Source organism: Xenopus laevis, chromosome 9_10S (assembly GCF_017654675.1).
Source record: "Xenopus laevis strain J_2021 chromosome 9_10S, Xenopus_laevis_v10.1, whole genome shotgun sequence".
Classification (NCBI taxonomy): Eukaryota; Metazoa; Chordata; class Amphibia; order Anura; family Pipidae; genus Xenopus; species Xenopus laevis.
The window spans coordinates 83,112,884-83,131,518 of NC_054388.1; the positions used below are offsets into that span (position 1 = coordinate 83,112,884).

Sequence of the window (18,635 nt, forward strand, 5' to 3'; positions counted from 1 at the left end):
AGTAGGAATGAGAACTGCCTAAAATCATTAGTATGTATGACCAATACAGTGGTAGAGCCCAGGATCAGTAGATGATAACTAGGACAATACCTTGCAACTCCACCATAATCAAGTCCTTCTTCTCCACGGAATTTCACCATCAACCTTTTCTTCAGATCTTTGGGTCTCATCTTCATTATTTGTCTATATGACTCCTGAACAACATATTATAGGATTATCAAACGAACTGCATTGAACACATTTTGCTTCTGTCACTTGAAGTTTAAAGATCAGTTAAAGATTTGTACACAAATTAGTAAAGAATATAAAGATAAATATATTAGGGGCAGATTTATTAAGGGTCGAATTGAAAATTCGAATTTTCCAAACTTGATTCAAAAATTCAAATTCGATTTTCTAGATTTATCATACTCTGGCCCTTTAAGAATTCCAATTAGACAAATTGCCACCTAAAACCTGCCGAATTACTGTTTGTGAATGGGAGAGGTCCCGGGATCAATTTGGAGAGGTTTGCAGCCTTCCTGACATTCAGAGAAAAAACTCGAATAGAGTTTGATCGAATTCGAATCGAATTTGGTTCGAGTTTTCAGGTTGTTTACATGGCTTCCCAATTCTCTGTATTGTTCCTTTACATGGTACAGTACCTCAAATATTTCTTCTCTTGACACTTCAACACGGCAGTGCCCTGCCTGAGGCTGCAGCAACGATAACTCATGCCTCAGGACTTTAAGTTTTTGTACCAAGTCTCTCTCATATCTCTGAGCAGGAAATTCATCCCCATCTTCTATAGATCCATCACTCTGCATTTGAATAGAATGATTTGGCTCTTTTAGCTGGGACTGATGGCTGTAAGAGATGTGCAGAATATATTAAATACAGCATTTCCACCCATATTTTTTGCTTTTTGTGCTTGGTGCCAATCTTACTTTATGATGTGATGTAGTCTTGGATCTGTGAACTGTGTTGTGCGATTATTGTGGTCTACAAAGTATATTCTTCCAGACACAGTGGTTCTAACCTCCCATCCAGTAGGCAGAGAGCCAAGGTCATCACAATTCACGCTGTTAAGGTCTCTAAAATACGTAAAGTAGAAAAGTTTTGCCTGAATCACAAATATGCTTTTAGTACAGCTACAAGAACCAGTTATATACACATAAATGGTAATGTTAGGCACCCTTGCTCAAATTTCATATTAAGCTCATTTTGTAAGTAAAACCTTTACGTTGTGTTAAAAACCGTCGCAATATAAGATGTGTCTGACAGCACAAGAACTATATCACTGGAAATAAAACACTTAATTTCCTTGAGCAGTCACACACAAGTCTAATATCACTATACATAATGCTAAGCATTGGCTGAAAGGGTGTAAAGAGCTATTGGACCCTGGAGCATTTCAGGTCTGTACAGAACTGCACAGAACTGGCTTCCTGGGAATGAAAGTAATTAACTAGTCTGGACAAAGTCATGACCACAACTGTAAAATGCTCACTGTGAGCCAGGGCTCTTGGGCCAACACCAGTGCCCCTCTTAATTAATGCTCTTTTGGCTGAACGGAAGAAAATTCCACCCACATTGTTTAAACACCTCGAAGAAAGCCTTCCCATAAAAGTGAAGCAGATAAAAATGATTTTTAAATCTATCATACCATTGTATTTGCATGTTATTTATAATTTTGCCATTATATTAATAGTTGTGTTTCATTCAGAAATACAGTATATGAATTTGTTAGACTTATCAGAATTAAGTTACCAATGTAAACATTGGTAACATTCACTACTAATGGTGAACACACACGCAACAAACGCGCTACTGCTAACTGTAATTTAGTCTATCACACATTTTTTCCACAAAGAATAAACATGGGTGGAGAATATGCGGATTCAGCCCTCTGCCACTGTGCGTGGTCTATGGCCTTGTTGTTTATATGTTCACATAACTCCTCAGTGATAGACCCTCTGCATAGAAAAGTATTTTCAAACCTTCTTTTCAGAAACAGGTTCCTGGAAACTGATTTCAAATACAGGCAGTTTCTTGGATGTCATCTAAATAACGAACACTGACTTGTGCAAAATAAATAAATAAAATATTTCCCGAATTCTTAAAGAGTACAACTGTTATAGGTCCATGTTAAAGGGATTGTTTAGCTTTACATTGACTTTTAGTATGATGTAGAGAGTGATAGTCTGTGAAAATTTGCAATTGGTTTTCATTTTTTTTTTATTTGTGTCTTTTGGGTTATTTAGCTTTATATTCAGCAGTCTCTAATTTGCAGTTTCAGAAAAAAGGCAGTGGCAAATCATTAATAAAAACTATAAAAAATAACGAAGGCCAATTAAGAAGTTGCTTAGAATTGGCCATTCTATAACATACTAAAAGTTTACTAAAAGGTGAAACATCCCTTTTCGACAGCAGAAGTAAAAAAAAAAAAAAAATCTTGCCTTGGTATTCGGGGATCATGCCATGTGCTGACACCTGTTTGCGTGTGCAAGAAATACACCTGCCCCTGAACTGTAGTTCTTTGTTCTACAAAAAGAAGGAACATTAGGAGTTAGAAAGGAAAAATAAGTATTTTAAAATATTATATGTACACACGGCATTCCATTCCAATATAGTCCTAATACCAAATCCCTGTGTATTAATTTTATTTGATTGCAGCATAAAGTTCTTGCTTTCACATTTGGGCAGACCCAACTCCTTTCAACTCTGCTGGTCTGCCGGAAATTCTCAAGATTCGCTACTCAGGAGCATGTTTATAAAGGTGTGTAAATTACAAAAATTTAAATTAAATTATCACCACTATTTTCAAGGTATGCCTCATAAATCCATGTGCATGATCAAAGTATGATAAATTATGCAAAAAAAATTAAAAACAGCACAGGGCACAAAGATTTCTTACATCCATAATGTCTCTTTACATGTTCTACAGCTTTTAGGTGTAAAATATTTTACACACCTATATAAATACTGCAGCAATTGCTGGCTGTTTTACATCTAAAGTAGTTTTATAGGTAGATTGTGGTCATATTATTGGTGACTGGCTAATGGTCAATGTACATCAAGAGGCCATGAACAGATAACTATACAAAAAAATCCCCTCTTGTGAATATCCATTCACATATAGGTGTTTTGGTTTTTTAATACTGAAAAGATCTACCTTACCAAATGAGCAAATAATCCTCACCATAACCTTCAGGCAAGTCCTGTGACTGGTACCCATGGGATCGATTTTGAGGTGTCTGCTCTCGGACTTCTGGTCCACGAAGCCTCTGTGCCTGGAGTCTCTGTTCTTGACCTGGAGATTCTACTAGCCTGCAGGATCCTCCTCCAGCTGCACCTGGTCCATCAGTATAAGGAGCTGGTTCATCCATGAAACAACTAAGGGGCCTGCCAGGGCCAGCATCTTCATAAAGTGTCCTGAATCAACATACATATTTGAAATACATTACAGAATATATGCAAGGAAAACATGCTGCAGGTTGGATGGCATTTATTCATAGTCCCCTTTAATAGTTGAAAATATATAGTGTCAATTATTACAGTATGTAATGCAAGAACAGGATTATTTACTTATTAATGGTATACATAAAGTATTTCACAGACTAGTACAACAATGCAATGGGCCCTAAAGCCGTCTCTTAGGAACCCTTCACTGCAACATCCAAATTAGAGAGAAGATGATGCAGCTTAAAATTCTGTAGTAATAGTACAAATCAGCCGAAACTAGTGAATAGCTTGGCTGCATTCTCCATTCTCCCATTGAAATCGGTAGTTCAAGTTTTAGGATTTTTTGTATACTATTCATATATGGGTTTTTTCATAGGTTGGATGCATGTCTAGACCTAGCCCAATACATTTGTATCACGTCAATCTTTCTGTGCCAGTACTTGGAGAGAATTAACAATACTGCACATGCACACCAACAGCTGAAAGTGTTATGTTTATGACAAAACAAGTGGACAAAATAGTGGCCCAATAATAGACAACACAGACCATGTGACTGCAGGAAGTAGCTCAAAAAATCTTTTTCAGGGGGGTCCAGGCCTACTTAGTTACAGCCCTGCATATCGATAAGCAATAAGGTATGGTTTGCCTTTAATTTCTTACGAGATGTAAGCGCCATGGGGAGCTGTTGCTAAACAGGGAATATATTTTCTTTGCTCAGAGGATCTTGCTGTTGGGTTATTAAAGCTGCAGTGTTTGATAGGTACAGTCAAACCCCACACTCAATTACATTTTTCCAGCTAGAAGTCAATTTCCATAGGAAGCTTGTGCTCTGGAAAGGTATTTAACTGCAACGTAAAGATGGTCAGCCTGAGCGGGACACAGAACAATGGCTGCAACTGCAAGGACCACAGAATAACAGAAAGCATGATTTAACCAAGAGGCTAAAATACAGGGGTGACTTTTTTTGCTGGTAGCCTACAAGGGACCCATTGCAGTCAGGTAACTGCATAGGTAGTGCCTAGAGACAGACACTATGTATGCCTCTAGGCACTACCTAGACTCATTTTTATAATTTAGGTTTTGTTTGTATTAGGGATGCACCGAATCCACTATTTTGGATTCGGCCGAACCCCCGAATCCTTCGTGAAAGATTCGGCCGAATACCGAACCGGAACCCTAATTTGCATATGCAAATTAGGGGTTGAAAGGGGAAAATATTTTTTACTGCCTTGTTTTGTGACAAAAAGTCACGCAATTTCCCCCCCCCGCCCCTAATTTGCATATGCAAATTAGGATTCGGATTCGGTTCGGCCGGGCAGAAGGATTCGGCCGAATCCGAATCCTGCTGAAAAAGGCCGAATCCTGGCCGAATCCCGAACCGAATCCTGGATTCGGTGCATCCCTAGTTTGTATGCACCACTTGCCTCGCTTTTCAGTGATTGAATGCATCTGCTGCCTGCATATAGAGATAAAGTAGTGTTGGCACAAGGAGAAAGTAGAAAGAGTACAGTTGAGTCAAGTATTTGGCAGGAGGCAACAACTATAGAAGGCAATAAATGCATTTGGATTGAATTTGGATTTAGGCTATATGTTCCCGTTACAAAATGCCATTAAGTCAAGGGATGAAAAATGTATGGCTTATAGATCCCTGGCAGGGCCTCACTTTAGCATGCAGTGTAGTTTTGGGCTCCAGTCCTTACAGGAACAGTAATTTCAGTAAATGTTTTAAAGGAATGATCATATAATGTAGTGTTGCCCTGCACTAGTAAAACCGGTGTTTTGCATCTGAAATACAACTAGTTTATATAAACAAGTTGCTGTGTAGCCATGGGGGCAGCTCTTCAAGCACAGGATACACATTAGATAAATTATTTTAGAAGAATCCCATTGAATACTACAGAGCTTATCTGTTATCTGCTATGTATCCTGTGCCTTTTTTCCTTTTTCGACTTTAAATGACTGCCCCCATGGCTACACAGCAGCTTGTTTATATACACTATAGTATAAGCAAACACCAGTTTTACCAGCACAGAACAACAGTAAATTATGGTTTCATTACTTCTACAGACTAATTTTTAGGTGTTAATGTTCCATTAAGGAGACTAAAAAGGCAGAAAGAGTGCAGAGACGTGTAACACGACTGGTAAGTGGGATTGAAGATTTAAACTATGAAGGTAAACACGGTGGTTGTTCTCTCTGCAGAAAAGGCACTTGCAAGGTGACATTATTGTTCTTTAAAAGTACATAAGAGGATATTATAGACAGGCAGTTAGGGATCTTCACAGAACAAGAGGCATCAACTGAACACAATTTGTTCTTACGCTCAGCAGATAGTTACTGCTAGAAAAATATTTTATTGACTACAAATCACACAACATGTTTCGGGCTTAGCCCTTTCTTGTGAGAAAGGGCTAAGCCCGAAACATTTCGTGTGATTTGTAGTCAATAAAATATTTTTCTAGCAGTAACTGCTATCGGAGTGCTCTCCTCTATACTGCAGAATTTTGAGGCATCCACTGAAACTTGAATAAAAAAACAAAAAAAAACAAACGCAAAGACATGGTTCATCACAATGAGGGCAGGGAGGTTGTGATAACACAATCACAGGGATCAAGGCTTGAGCTTAATGGACTATTGCCTATTTTTACCCCAAATTAACTATGTAACCATGGCCCACCTGGTACGTTTCACTTATCTGTGCTCTTGATTGGAGAAATAGACAGATATGGATATTATAGGAATGTCAAAGGTCCCTTAGTAGTTTCCCATCGGGAAACCAAAACTTTGGCAATACATATGCTTTTTCTATAAATACACTGAAAACAATTCCCTGTGTGTTGGTTTCTTTTTGACTTTTATATTCTACCTTGCACAAGGGCAGCTACCCAGTTGGCTCATCAAGTGCATAGATAATGCCTAAAATGCAGGAGTTATTTATATAATTAAGGTTTCGACAGGCCATAGAATTCATTTGAATTATTATTATTGGTTTTTATTTTAATCAATTCCTTTTTTGTATAATAAGCCAATACCTTGTACTTGATTGTAGCCAAAAGCATAAATTCATTTTTCATATCCATGAATCCAAAACACTTTTGGATTAAAGTGGTGATTTAGATGCATTTGGTAGCTCTGTTGCGGAACATGGTAGTCTTTCTGTTCTGCACACCAGGAGCTACAAATGGGCAGGCAAAACACTCAACCTCCCCCCCGCAAATGCCCTAAAATGTTTCAACTTGGGAGTTTACTACTAGATTTATTTTTTTAGTTATACCAACCCTGCCTAGTACACACTTTCACAGAGTACAAAACTAGCCACTTTTGTCTGTTTCCACAAAAGCTCATTTCATACATGCGCAAGAAAAATTTTGCTCACCAAAAACAGGGGACTACTAAAGTAAAAGAAGAATTGATAGTAGGGATGCACAGAATCCAGGATTCGGTTCGGGATTCGGCCTTTTTCAGCAGGATTCGGATTCAGTCGAATCCTTCTGCCCAGGCAATGTGAAACCTAATTTGCATATGCAAATTAGGGTTCGGATTCGGTTCGGTATTCGGCCGAATCTTTCGCAAAGAATTAAGGGGTTCGGCCAATCCAAAATAGTGGATTCGGTGCATCCCTAATTGATTGTGAGTGGCATAAAGAAACAGGTGTAAACACCTAATAGGTGCAGATGCAGTAGGTTTCAAATCATTTTACTTACCCTTCATTTTCTAGCAGTCCTCTGCAATCAACAACAGAACCACCCGTACCAATTCTATCTCGTGTCTGTAAACTGACTGAAAAAACGCAGAAACATGTCATTTGAAGAAAAAACAAATCCCATTGGGTGGGGATTGATAGAATAGTCCCAACACATACCTACAATTTGGCCACGCACAGCATCACTGTCTGTGGGATTTAATTTGCATAGATCCAAGCGCTGGTCTGCAAAAAAAAAGTGCAAATGTGAAACATTACACTTAGGCATGTAGTCATGAATGGCAGTTTCCTTTTTTTCAGAGCAGATGCTGATCTTTGCTATTTTTTAGAGAAAAGCATGCAGATTTTATTTTTTGTTCTAGTTGCAGCTTTTCAACTATACTCACCATCAGGGTCAGGAATAGAATTTGTGTGCAAGATTTAACCAGAAATTTTAGTCTCAAAGCCTCTGTGCCATTCAATAAAGATAAAACATTTACAGTGTGCTCCCTTTTTCTACAAGGAAATTTTGCCAAAACATTTCAATGAAATACCGTTTTTTATTACTCTTCCAAATTAGGGTCAATTATTGAGGAGAAACTTTTAGTTTATGTATGGAAACAAAATAAGTATTCTAAATATGCCTGAATGTATGCAGCATTTTTTTGTTCAGTAAAGAACAGAATACAGGTATGGGACCGGTTATCCAAAATGGAGCTTTCCGGATAATGGATCTTTCTGTAATTAGGATCTTTGTACCTTAAGGTTACTAGAAAATAATTTAAACATAAAATAAATAAAATACGGTGGTTTTGCCTCCAATAAAGATTAATTATATCTTAGTTTGGATCAAGTACAAGGTACTGTTCTATTATTACAGAGAAAAGGAAATTATTGTTTTACATTTGAATTATTTGTATAAAATGGAGTCTATGGGAGTTAAAAACTTTCCATAATGCTGAGCTTTCTGGATAACGGGTCCCATACCTGTACAATATTTTCCACTTGGCCTTACATTTAACAATCTTTTTCTATTGCAAGTGCTAGAATAGGTCCTTCATTCACTCCAGATCCGGTAAATACGTGTATATAATCCGTATGTGCAATTAAATAAACCCTTACATTGAAAATACTGAGCAATATATTGTCACTTGTTAAGAACTGTGGTTAGGAGAGGTGGCTAGTATTCGTTGTAAAATGTCATGACTTTTTTTCCATTAACATTGCTGGCAAGCCCTTGCTGCCCTGTTTAGGCTACATACACAAAACTCAGTGTTGGATACACAGCAAGCATGCATTGGGCTCACATGGATGTTGCATGATTCATCTAAATGCACTCGGATCAAGTGTATGATTTAAATGGCTTAGAAATGCCACAAAACAATTGTGTGCCTTTAAAGGTATAAACAGTGCTTTGTGACACTGGAACGCGCCATTTAAGGATATCATTTACTGTTTGACCCATAGGGAAAAGGCCAAGATGGAGATTATATAGTGAAAAAACATACCCTACTGCAAAATGTAAGGATATTTTAAGACATAGAGAAGTTCAACAATCATATAAGAGGTCTTACAGGCAATGGCTACATAGCAGCTTATTTATATAAACAACAGCAGTCTTTCTGAAACAACCACACAACTTTTACCAGTGCATTACTTTAAAACACTTTCTTTTTTAAGGTTACTGTTCCTTTAACAGAGAGCCACTTTCCAAATGTATTGTTCCTTGACACATGCCTCTTCCGTCTACCCCTGTTCCGGCCCTGCATGGATTTCCCCAAGAAGGACAGGAATCCCAAACACCGGTGTACAATGAGCCTGATAATACATTTTATTGTGAAAAAGACAAACGTATGCTTGACTTACAGCCTGTGTCTTTCAATCTGCTAATGGCATTGGATAATAGTCTAACACACCCCAGGAAGCCAGCTCCCTGTTTCTTGTGAATTTTCTTATGATTCCAGATGCTGATTGTGATTGAATCCATTTTACCAACATACCTGCATTTTGGAGAAAGAGAGAAATGTAGCAGCTATTTTTTTTAATCATACCAACCCTTTATTGTTGCTAGAATTGGTAAAATATTAAGTAACACATAATATGTCAAGCATATTGTTATCATGTGGACAGTATGTCTGAAAAAAGAAAAACTTTTTATACAGCTGTTTTCATCCCACTAATTAAAAACTTTACTCTCAGCTACTTTTTGTATTCATTTGAAACCAGGAGTGCGATCAAGTGGCTGCTCACATTTTTATCAAGGCACTAGTAATAAACTACTTAAAACAATCCTAATAGCACCATTACCAAGCCATAGATAATATGCTCCACGGATGCAGTGGCTGATGTGATTAAATTCTGCAGCACTTTACAGAGAATTTATATGAACAAATTACAATAAAGCCCCCAGAATACACTGCATTAAAACTTTATTAATCTTCTAAATGCACATAGAATTATAAAACGCACACTTATATTTGCTTAGTAAAATATCACTGAAAAAAATAATGAAAAATAATAATTGTAGGCTGCTTAGGATGCTACGGATAACAAAGCAATGCGGTATACATTATAGGAAAAGGAGACAGTTATGCTGGTAGTTAGCTCATCATTTCCAAGCTTCCCAAAACAAGCTGTGATTTTCTATCTACCAAGAGAGAGACCATGGTCTTCTCTTATATAAAGCATTCTAGGTTAGAACTAGCTCAGGGAAAGCATGCGCCCCTTTCTGTACATCACCAAAAGCATCTGTTTGAAACTGAGGAATCAAATACCGTATATACTCGAGTATAAGCCGAGTTTTTCAGCCCCCAAAATATGCTGAAAAACTCTACCTCGGCACCTCCAATGGGAAACCCTCAATTTTTTGATTAAAACTTACCAGAAGATGCTGCATTTCTCACCCTAGGCTTATACTCGAGTCAATAAGCTTTCCCAGTTTTTGGAGGTAAAATTAGGTACCTCGGCTTATACTCGGGACAGCTTCTACTCGAGTATATACGGTAAGTGTTTACAATATGGATCCATGTACCAACGAAGAACTACTTCATATTAGGGATGCATCGAATCCAGGATTCGGCCAGGATTGGGGCTTTTTCAGCAGGTTTCGGATTCGGCCGAATCCTTCTGCCTGGCCGAACCAAATCCTAATTTGCATATGCAAATTAGTGGCGGGGAGGGAAATTGTGTGAAAAAAAATGTTTCCCCCCTCCCACCCCTAATTTGCACACGTAAACTCGGATTCTGTTCGGTATTCGGCCAACTCTTTTGCGAAGGATTCGGTGGTTCGGCTGATTCCAAAATAGTGGATTCGATGCATCCCTACTGCACATGCAGAGTTACAAATACGGACACATGGGGAGATTTTTCATAGATATAAACCAATCTTGGTCCGTCCCAAAAAAAGACCCCCCCCCCCGCTTCAGACAGGAACATTTTCTTAAAGGAATAAAAATAAAAACTGGGTAAATAGACATTTCATTGATATTTGTTAAAGGAACAGTTCAGCATAAAAATAAAAACTAGGTAAAATAAAAAAAGTTTTTCTAATATAGTTAGTTAGCCAAAAATGCAATCTATAAAACTTGGAGTGATTTGATGTCTAACATAATAGCCAGAACACTACTTCCTGCTTTGCTGCTCTCTTGGTTTCCACTGATTGGTTACCAGGCAGTGACCAATCAGTGAATTGATGTGGGTCATAACATTTGCTGCAGCTGATCTGCATGTGAAGGATCAATTGCAAACTCACTGAACAGATATGTCCCATGTGGCCCCACTTCAAGTTGCTGACTAACTCAGAGTTAGAGAGTTGAAAAGCAGGTTGCGTTTTGGATATTAGGTTATAGATCCAGTCACTCCAGCCTTTGTACATTAAATTTTTGACTAACTATATTAGAAACATTTTTCATTTTGCACAGCCTGTCTATTTACCCAATTTTTACTTTTACACTGACCTGTTCCTTTAACAAATATCAATTGAACAATATCTCTTCAGGTATCTTTCACCATTTTAGCAAACCACCATCTTGTAATGGATCCAAGCAGGCTGTATATCAGGAAAGAATTGTACTGCACAGTTGTGAATACTTCTTTGCTACTAGAGTGATAAAGGACAAAGCATCTGAACCCGACTATTGTTACTTACAGGTCATAATGCTGATTCCACTTTGGGTCCAATGTGTTCTTTACAGTGTCTGTTGAGTGGCACTGACCAGATCCATCTACAACTAGTTTAGCAAATGGATCAGGTAACCCTGTAAAGGATATGACATGTAAACAGAAGGCAATGCAGACAAATAAATAAATCAGTCCATAAACCAATAAAATTCTTAAATAGATGGTCATATATTAATCCCAGTTATTTATAATCCAATTCATATTTTTTTGTATACAAGCTAAAATAGGTTCTGATTTTACATATTTCTATCTACATTTAAATGCCAGTGGGTTGAATTATTTTGCTTCACAAAATTAGAGACAGTTTTTTTTGCATACAGGAAACATAAAAGTATGCACTACTCGCCACTGCATGCAATTTTCAGATTTTTAATAATGCACACAACCCCATAAATAAATTGCCCCTGCACAAAGGCAGCTTTAGTGCTCCCAGGAACCTGACCTTACACAATGGAGTAGTTGGGTACCGCAGGTAGGTAGGTAGGCAGAGCTGCCCCAATATCATTCTTGATAGAAAGGTTACCTACTGGGGATCAAGCAACTATTGGTTTGGGTGGAGTAACTGGTCCTTAAAGGGGATGTAAAGGCAAAAAAATAAAATCCCATTTTTACTTTCTTTAAAGGGGACCCATCACCCAAACAAAATTATTCCAAATCCTATTTTATCCTGTCAAGCAAAATGAACTTTAATTACACTGTATAAATTATCTGAATATTGTTTCCATCAGTCTGGGAACTCATAATTATAGTAACCAGGGAGTAGCCATTTTGTGGACACTGTTATTAAGGCAAGCCTTGTATCATCTCAGAATCTTGTTTGTGCACCAGGGGACAGGGACCCAATGTCCATCCCCATGCACTGGTTACACAATTAAATCGTTAACAGAGCTGGGGGAATGTGGAGAGAGCAGTGACATCTAGGAAGTGCTGAATGGAAAGTGAAAGTAATTGTTTGCCCCGCCTCAATGCCTAGGCATAGAGGCGGGGTAGGCAATATTTGATTGACAGCTGATATTTTTAAACGAGTTTACAACAGCTATGAATGCTTTAATAAAAAAAAGAAATTGGCTTTCATGTTTAATTTAAAAAGGACTTTTATTATGCAGATTTTTATGTCTGGGTTTCGGGTCCACTTTAATGAAAAAGAAATATATCTCCAGTATACTTTACTTAAAAAATGTGTACCATTTTTAGAAGAAACCTGATTGTATGCAGTGAAATTCTCCCTTCGTTTTACTTGCTCTGACTGCTGTAGATAGAAACAGAGACAGTACCTAGCTGCTCTGCAGGGAAACAATCATACTTTCAAACAGAAGGGGGAAGCCCCCCCACCTTATTTCCCAGAACTGGAGCAGCTTTGTTTGTTTCCCTGTAAAGCAGCCAGCGAAAGTGTAAAGTTTTGTATCCACAGTCCAAGTGCAGTCTGCATATTCTATTATTAATCAGTCTTGTTATATAGGCTTCTATGGCAGATATTATTTGACTTGTGTTGTTTTGATAATGTATGATGATCCCTAAGCTTAAAGGGATACTGTCACTGTCATGACCAGGGGCAGCTGGGAAATTGACAAAATGTCTAGCCCCATGTCAGATTTTAAAATTGAATATAAAAAAATCTGTTTGCTCTTTTGAGAAATGGATTTCAGTGCAGAAGTCTGCTGGAGTAGCACTATTAATTGATGCGTTTTGAAAAACAACAGGTTTTCTGATGACAGGATCCCTTTAACCTCCCAAATGAAGCCCGGGCCACACTGAGCATGTGCATGGTCTTGCAAAGATGTTTAACAAAGTTACAAGATGATGACCCCCTGTGACCAACTTTGAAAGCATAAATCATTTGTTTTATTAGGCTTCTGGTGCAGTAAGTTTGTGTTTATGCTTAGTATACAAAATGCAGCATTTCTAGCATTATTCTATTTTAGACTGTAGCTCCTCTTTACAGGGGATATAAAGACTTCCAATTAGGTTATGGAATTCTAATAGAATCCCTAAAAACAAGCAACTTTCCAATATACACATTTTACTTTATTCTTACTGTTGTTGAAAAAAATCAATACATTTTAACTCTGCAGCCACAGGCAGCATCTAACTTAGTTTCTGCTGTAACCTGATTCATCTCCTACCTCTCAGGCCCATGTGTGCAGAAGGAGCCAATCAGAGGCAAGTATGCTAATTGCTGCATGTGTATTCTCTGTTTCAACTGGCTCTGGCTGCAGTGATAGATAGGGACAGCTGGCGACTGCCTACGTTTCTAGAACAGCTGAAGAAGGGCTGAATGAGGCTGTCTTCACAACAGTAAGAATAAAGTAAAGCATGTATATTGCAAAGTTGCAAAGTAACTTATTGAAAGACTTTATATCCCCTTTAAAGACCAACATGCTTCTGACACTAGGCCAAAGTATATATTTCTGGGTTAAAAGAAAACTAAAATGTTCAGCAACAATTTATATACTTACTGAAAAAATCCCTCTTTACTAAGTTCTTGGCACATAAAACTGTAAGAAAAGAAAAAATATATTACAAAAAAAAGAAGTTTCTCAGATACAGGTGGCAGGGTCCCTTTGAGCTGTTATGCAGGACAGTAGAAGTAGAAGTAGATTAGGAAACTGCATGCCCAGATTTCCAAAGAGGTAAACAGTCTATCATGTTAATCTCTTAAATCCTTGTAGGGCTGAGAGCACAGGGTTTATTCACCCTGTTCCAGTTGACAGATTTGGGAACACATCTTCACGGGTAAAGGTGTTTAAAATAATAAGATCGTTTTTGCTTGTCTATCTTGTAAAAATATTTCCCCAATATGCTCACCTTGAGGTGGGAAATATTGGGTTGGTCTATTAGTTTGGTCCTTGGACCAACAATTGGATCAAGGAACACATCAACAAGAAAATGTGGACCTCAAACTGTTGGAAAAAAGCAAATCTGCCTAATCAATATCTGCATGATTTTTTGCCTAATTGACATCTGGCCTGCATACATGTGCAGATAAGCTGATGAACTGGCCTTAAGGGCCCAAATTGGCAGCTTCAATCTGTTCTTGTATGGCCACCTTAAGTCAGATAGTTCAATAAATGTTTTGTCTACACCTGTACAAGGTCATTGCAGTGCCTTAAGTTTGATTCTGACATCCGTTGGCAAGGCAACTTCTATATCTACCTTGGACTTAAAGGGCTATTGGCAGATGCTCCTACCTAGAAGAAAAGGCAAAAACAAGACTGCCTTTGCAACTTCCAATGGTATGTGCCATTTGTCTTACAAGGAGCCCCTGCTACTTTTCAGTGACAATTGACAAAGTGTTATGCTCTCTTTTTTGGGCTGCTGTCTATCTTGAATATTTTATAATAAAACTCTGCAAGGCCATCTGTAGGAAAAGTAGGCCTGACAAAATCTAAAGAAGCGTGCCGTGTGAAAAACGTATACCTTTAATACAAAGTAGCAGTTTTCTCTGCGGATTTTAATTGAAGCACTAAGGTATTACCTAGAAGGGGTACATTTGTGTTGGTGACTTACTGTGTGCCTTAAAATGGCTTTACCCACTGAAAGATAAAAACCCTCCAACTCATCTCTTTTATGGTACAACACAGGCCTGAGAAAGCAAATCAAAGCTTTCTTTTCCCAACAAGGTCTGGAGGTTCAGGAGCATACATGGGAGCTACAGTTTGATCAACTGGGTCTGATTAGCCTAACCTGACTTATTAGGAGACTTTAAAGCCCTAGCAGAGTATTTTTGTGGAGAAAGAACTGAACACACAGGAGCCTCGGCAGCTGAACACACAGGTATCTCACTAGAGGTCTGTAAACTTGCAGTATTCTTATGCTGAAAGAGGTTTTGTGTTATTGACCCATGTGAGGAAAGCTGCCTGCTTTTCCTATATGTTGCTGCCAGCTGAAATAAAAGCCATTTTTTTAGAGACTTTTTGCTGTCATGACAATTACATTGGGTATTACCTTTGCAGCCTCTACAGCTAAATGTATTAATTTATTATTTTGCTTCTGTTTTATATGTAATGTTTTACCACAGTTACATTTCCTGATCATTCAACTTTTGGGCATATTTTACAAAACTGTACGTTCTCTGGTTCTGCTTTTTTCTTCTGATGCGTGAGGCTCTGTAGTCTTTCTGTGGCTCTAACTGTTAAAAGCAGGAGATTGTTGCCAGCAATCCCGGGTCTTCTGTTCCTCCACAACTTTAGGTTCGCGGGGGTCTTCGTCTCTGCTGCCAGTGGCTTTGAGGGCTCTTGTCTGAGCTGGGGTAGGATTTGCTGCGGACTCTGGGCTCGGGGCAGAGGTGCGGATTTCTTACTTTCCTCAGGTACCACGGGCGTTATCACCTGCCTGCTAGCATGGGAAAGAGCACTAGGGCAGCGTTCAGTGTTCCACGTTCCTGCCACTATGAGGTAAGCTGGGGGAAAAAAGGGGATTGCTGCCACTTCCCACAAAATCCGGCTTGTACGCTGTGTAATAGAATGCGTTGCTGTCACAGTTGAAGCGCTTAGCTTCCGGTTTTGGCAGAAGTCGGGTTAGGGGGAAGACGCAGAGTGAGTCGCTCTATCACCGTTTTGCAGTACACAGGAAGTAGTGTTTTCAAACAGTATTTTTTTAATAAAGCATTGATTTTAATAAACTTTATGCAGGGTAGACCTATTATTAGTGGGGGGGGAAATGGATTTTTTTAGGGTTACAGTTCCTTTAAGTTAGACATCCAGTCACTCCAGCCTTTTTACATTACATTTTTGGCTAACTAACTATATTAGAAATATTTTTTATTTAGCACAGCCTATTTGCCCAGTTTTTATTTTCATACAATTCCTTTAAAGGGCACCTGTTGGCAAAATATATTATTCCCACAACCAAAGGTGCGGGCTTTGGGAAGGAGCTCCAGGTGGGAGTGGCCATGTCAGTCAGAGCGCATGTGCACATGCTTAGAACATAGTGTGGCATTCACTCATTATGTACATGCGTGTGCCCCAACATGGCTCCTGAACCAGGAGCTCCCTCCCAGTGTGGATGGCCTGGTGCTGTTACCCCCAACTGAAGTGCAGGCTCTATTAGCCCACACCTTTGGTTGGGGATAACATATTTTGGAACAAGTGCCCTTTAAAGGAGAGGGAAAGGATAAAACTAAGTAAGCTTTATCAGACAGGTCTATATATAAATATACCAGTAAACCCTCTGAGTCCTCTGTCAAAAGAAACACAGCATTTCTGTCCTTCTTCTATTGTGTACACATGGGCTTCTGTATCAGACTTCCTGTTTTCATCTTAAACCTCCAGGGCTTGAGCTTCAGCATGCTCAGTTTGTCCACTCTCCCTTTCTCAATGTTGTAATCTGAGTCCAGAGCTATAGTGAGCAGGGAGAGACTCAAGCAGGAAGTGATGTCACACCAAGCCAATATGTCAGCTGCTGTCCTAAACAGAGAGCTTCTAGAGCTGTTTACTCAGGTATGGTAAAGCATTCTACAGACTAAATATAGAATTCTAGCTTGTATTATTGTGCCCAATCTATTGGCAATAAACTGCCTTTAATAAGCTTTCCTTCTCCTTTAAGAATAATTGCACCAAATAAATATATATATATATATATATATATATATATTTTTTTTTTTTTTTTTTTTCCAGATGAATAAATAATCATCTCCAATTATATGGCCAAATACTGCATCAGACCAAAATTTGCATAATAAGATGAAAAAAAAAAAGTGGATTGATTGAGGATTTACAAAAAAAATGCTGGGATTTAGCAGAATTTCAAGACAAATTAGGGTTTGGTGAATCTCTATAAATCCGGATCATCAGAATTCATTTGATGGGGAGTAAAAGTTTAAAGGTGGCCATACACGGGCTGATAAAAGCTGCGGACAGACTGAGTCTGCAGCTTATTGGCCCGTGTGTGGTGCCCTCCGACGGGCTTCCCCGATTGATATCTGTCCAAAAGTCGGCCAGATGTTAATTTGGCAGGATTAAAAATCCCGTAGGATCGCGGACGCATCTGTTCGGTAATGCGGTCCCTTGATCAGATCACTCTTATTGGCTACCTCAATGTGGGCATCTCGGGGAGAGAGCCGCTCATTTGGCGAAATAGCCAATATCCCATGCAAACACTTTACATTATAGCTTAAATACCATAATTTATTTTTTTTTACAAGCATATCCAGGAATATTTAGAATATCCAGCTGTAGAGTAGAACATTATTCCAAGTCGACATGTTGGCTAGATCCGATTGAATTGTCCGTAAGTGTGCATCATCAAAATTAAAGGTGGCCATTGATGTCGCCAAACGAGTGGATGTATCCCCGATAGGCCCACATTGAAGTGGGCGATATTGGGCTGATCTGATACGGGCGGTTGGATCACGTGACCGCATAAACGCAGAGATGTGGCCGCGATCCAACGGGATTTTTTTTAACCTGCCCAATCGAGATCCGGCCGACTTTCGGAAGCCCATCGGATGGCCCCACACACAGGCCAATAAGCTGCCGACTTGGTTTGTCGGCAGCTTTTATCCCACACACTAGTTTAGCCGCCAATACGCGCTACGGTCACCCGAAAAGAACGAAGCTAGAAAAGACTTCTGTTTTGCCCAAGTATTGTGAAAGTTTTTAAGACCTAAACTGCCTGAAAACACAGGTATGGTCGGCAAAATCAAACCCAGATATGACCTGCAAGGAAGGGGAGTGGTTACACATGACTTTCCCTTTAATATGCCAAGGGAAGGTTTTCAATGAACGTGTAAGGAGATCTAAATGACTTGGACTTACTACTTGTTGTAGTTACAAAAGTATACAAATGTATTAGTCACCTGGCAGAGCAGCTATTTACATGCAGGGGGTACACGAGGCTCGTCTGTATATATCTAATGAGCGATAAGTATACACAATATGTATCCCAGCTCCCCTTGCGTACAACTCGCCCTTACCTGTCAGACGAACCCTGATACTCGATCCACCTCTCCGAGTCACAGCGTTCGACATCCCGCCGGAATCCTACATACACGTTATCGGGTGGGGGGAGAAAAAAAAAAAAAAAAAGAAGAAAAGTCAATCCCTTTACATCGGGTGTATCCTACCGGGTGTCCATATATATATATAAACACCGCGAGAGCGAGCGTCTCCTCGCGCACTATGTGGACGTCATTGAGAGCGACGTTAGTGAAGAAGCTTATTCGCCGCAGGCAGGCGGAAGGGTTGGGCTATTTGCGTCGGGTTTGTTTATTTTTATCCTTTACAGGAGTCTGTAAGATGTCTTCTAGCTGAGGTTTTGCTGGAGTAATTTTGTGTAAAAAGTAAGAACGTACAAGAAGAATTGTGCATAAAAAAGTAGTGTTTCAGGCTGA

The 18,635-nt window shown here is 39.0% G+C and overlaps 1 protein-coding gene across 4 annotated transcripts in view; it reads right to left on the reverse strand.

Annotated features, from left to right (window-relative positions):
* smurf1.S (SMAD specific E3 ubiquitin protein ligase 1 S homeolog) overlaps positions 1-18,635 on the reverse strand; it is a 28,743-nt gene extending 10,108 nt beyond the window's left edge. For 2 of the 4 annotated variants that reach the window (XR_001933430.2, XM_018239051.2), the window contains exons 1-11: positions 18,219-18,632; positions 13,762-13,800; positions 11,274-11,382; positions 8,993-9,126; positions 7,307-7,372; positions 7,149-7,224; positions 3,182-3,414; positions 2,439-2,523; positions 927-1,073; positions 645-846; positions 91-194 (exon numbers count right to left, since the gene is read on the reverse strand). Coding sequence is in view for 3 of the 4 variants with exons in the window: in XM_018239051.2 (XP_018094540.1) it covers positions 91-194; positions 645-846; positions 927-1,073; positions 2,439-2,523; positions 3,182-3,414; positions 7,149-7,224; positions 7,307-7,372; positions 8,993-9,126; positions 11,274-11,382; positions 13,762-13,800; positions 18,219-18,273 (1,250 nt within the window). In the remaining variant the exon portion in view is untranslated. Of the gene's footprint in view, positions 1-90; positions 195-644; positions 847-926; positions 1,074-2,438; positions 2,524-3,181; positions 3,415-7,148; positions 7,225-7,306; positions 7,373-8,992; positions 9,127-11,273; positions 11,383-13,761; positions 13,801-18,218 lie in introns of all 4 variants that reach the window. The other 2 variants (XM_018239052.2, XM_018239053.2) reach the window with 2 other exon arrangements.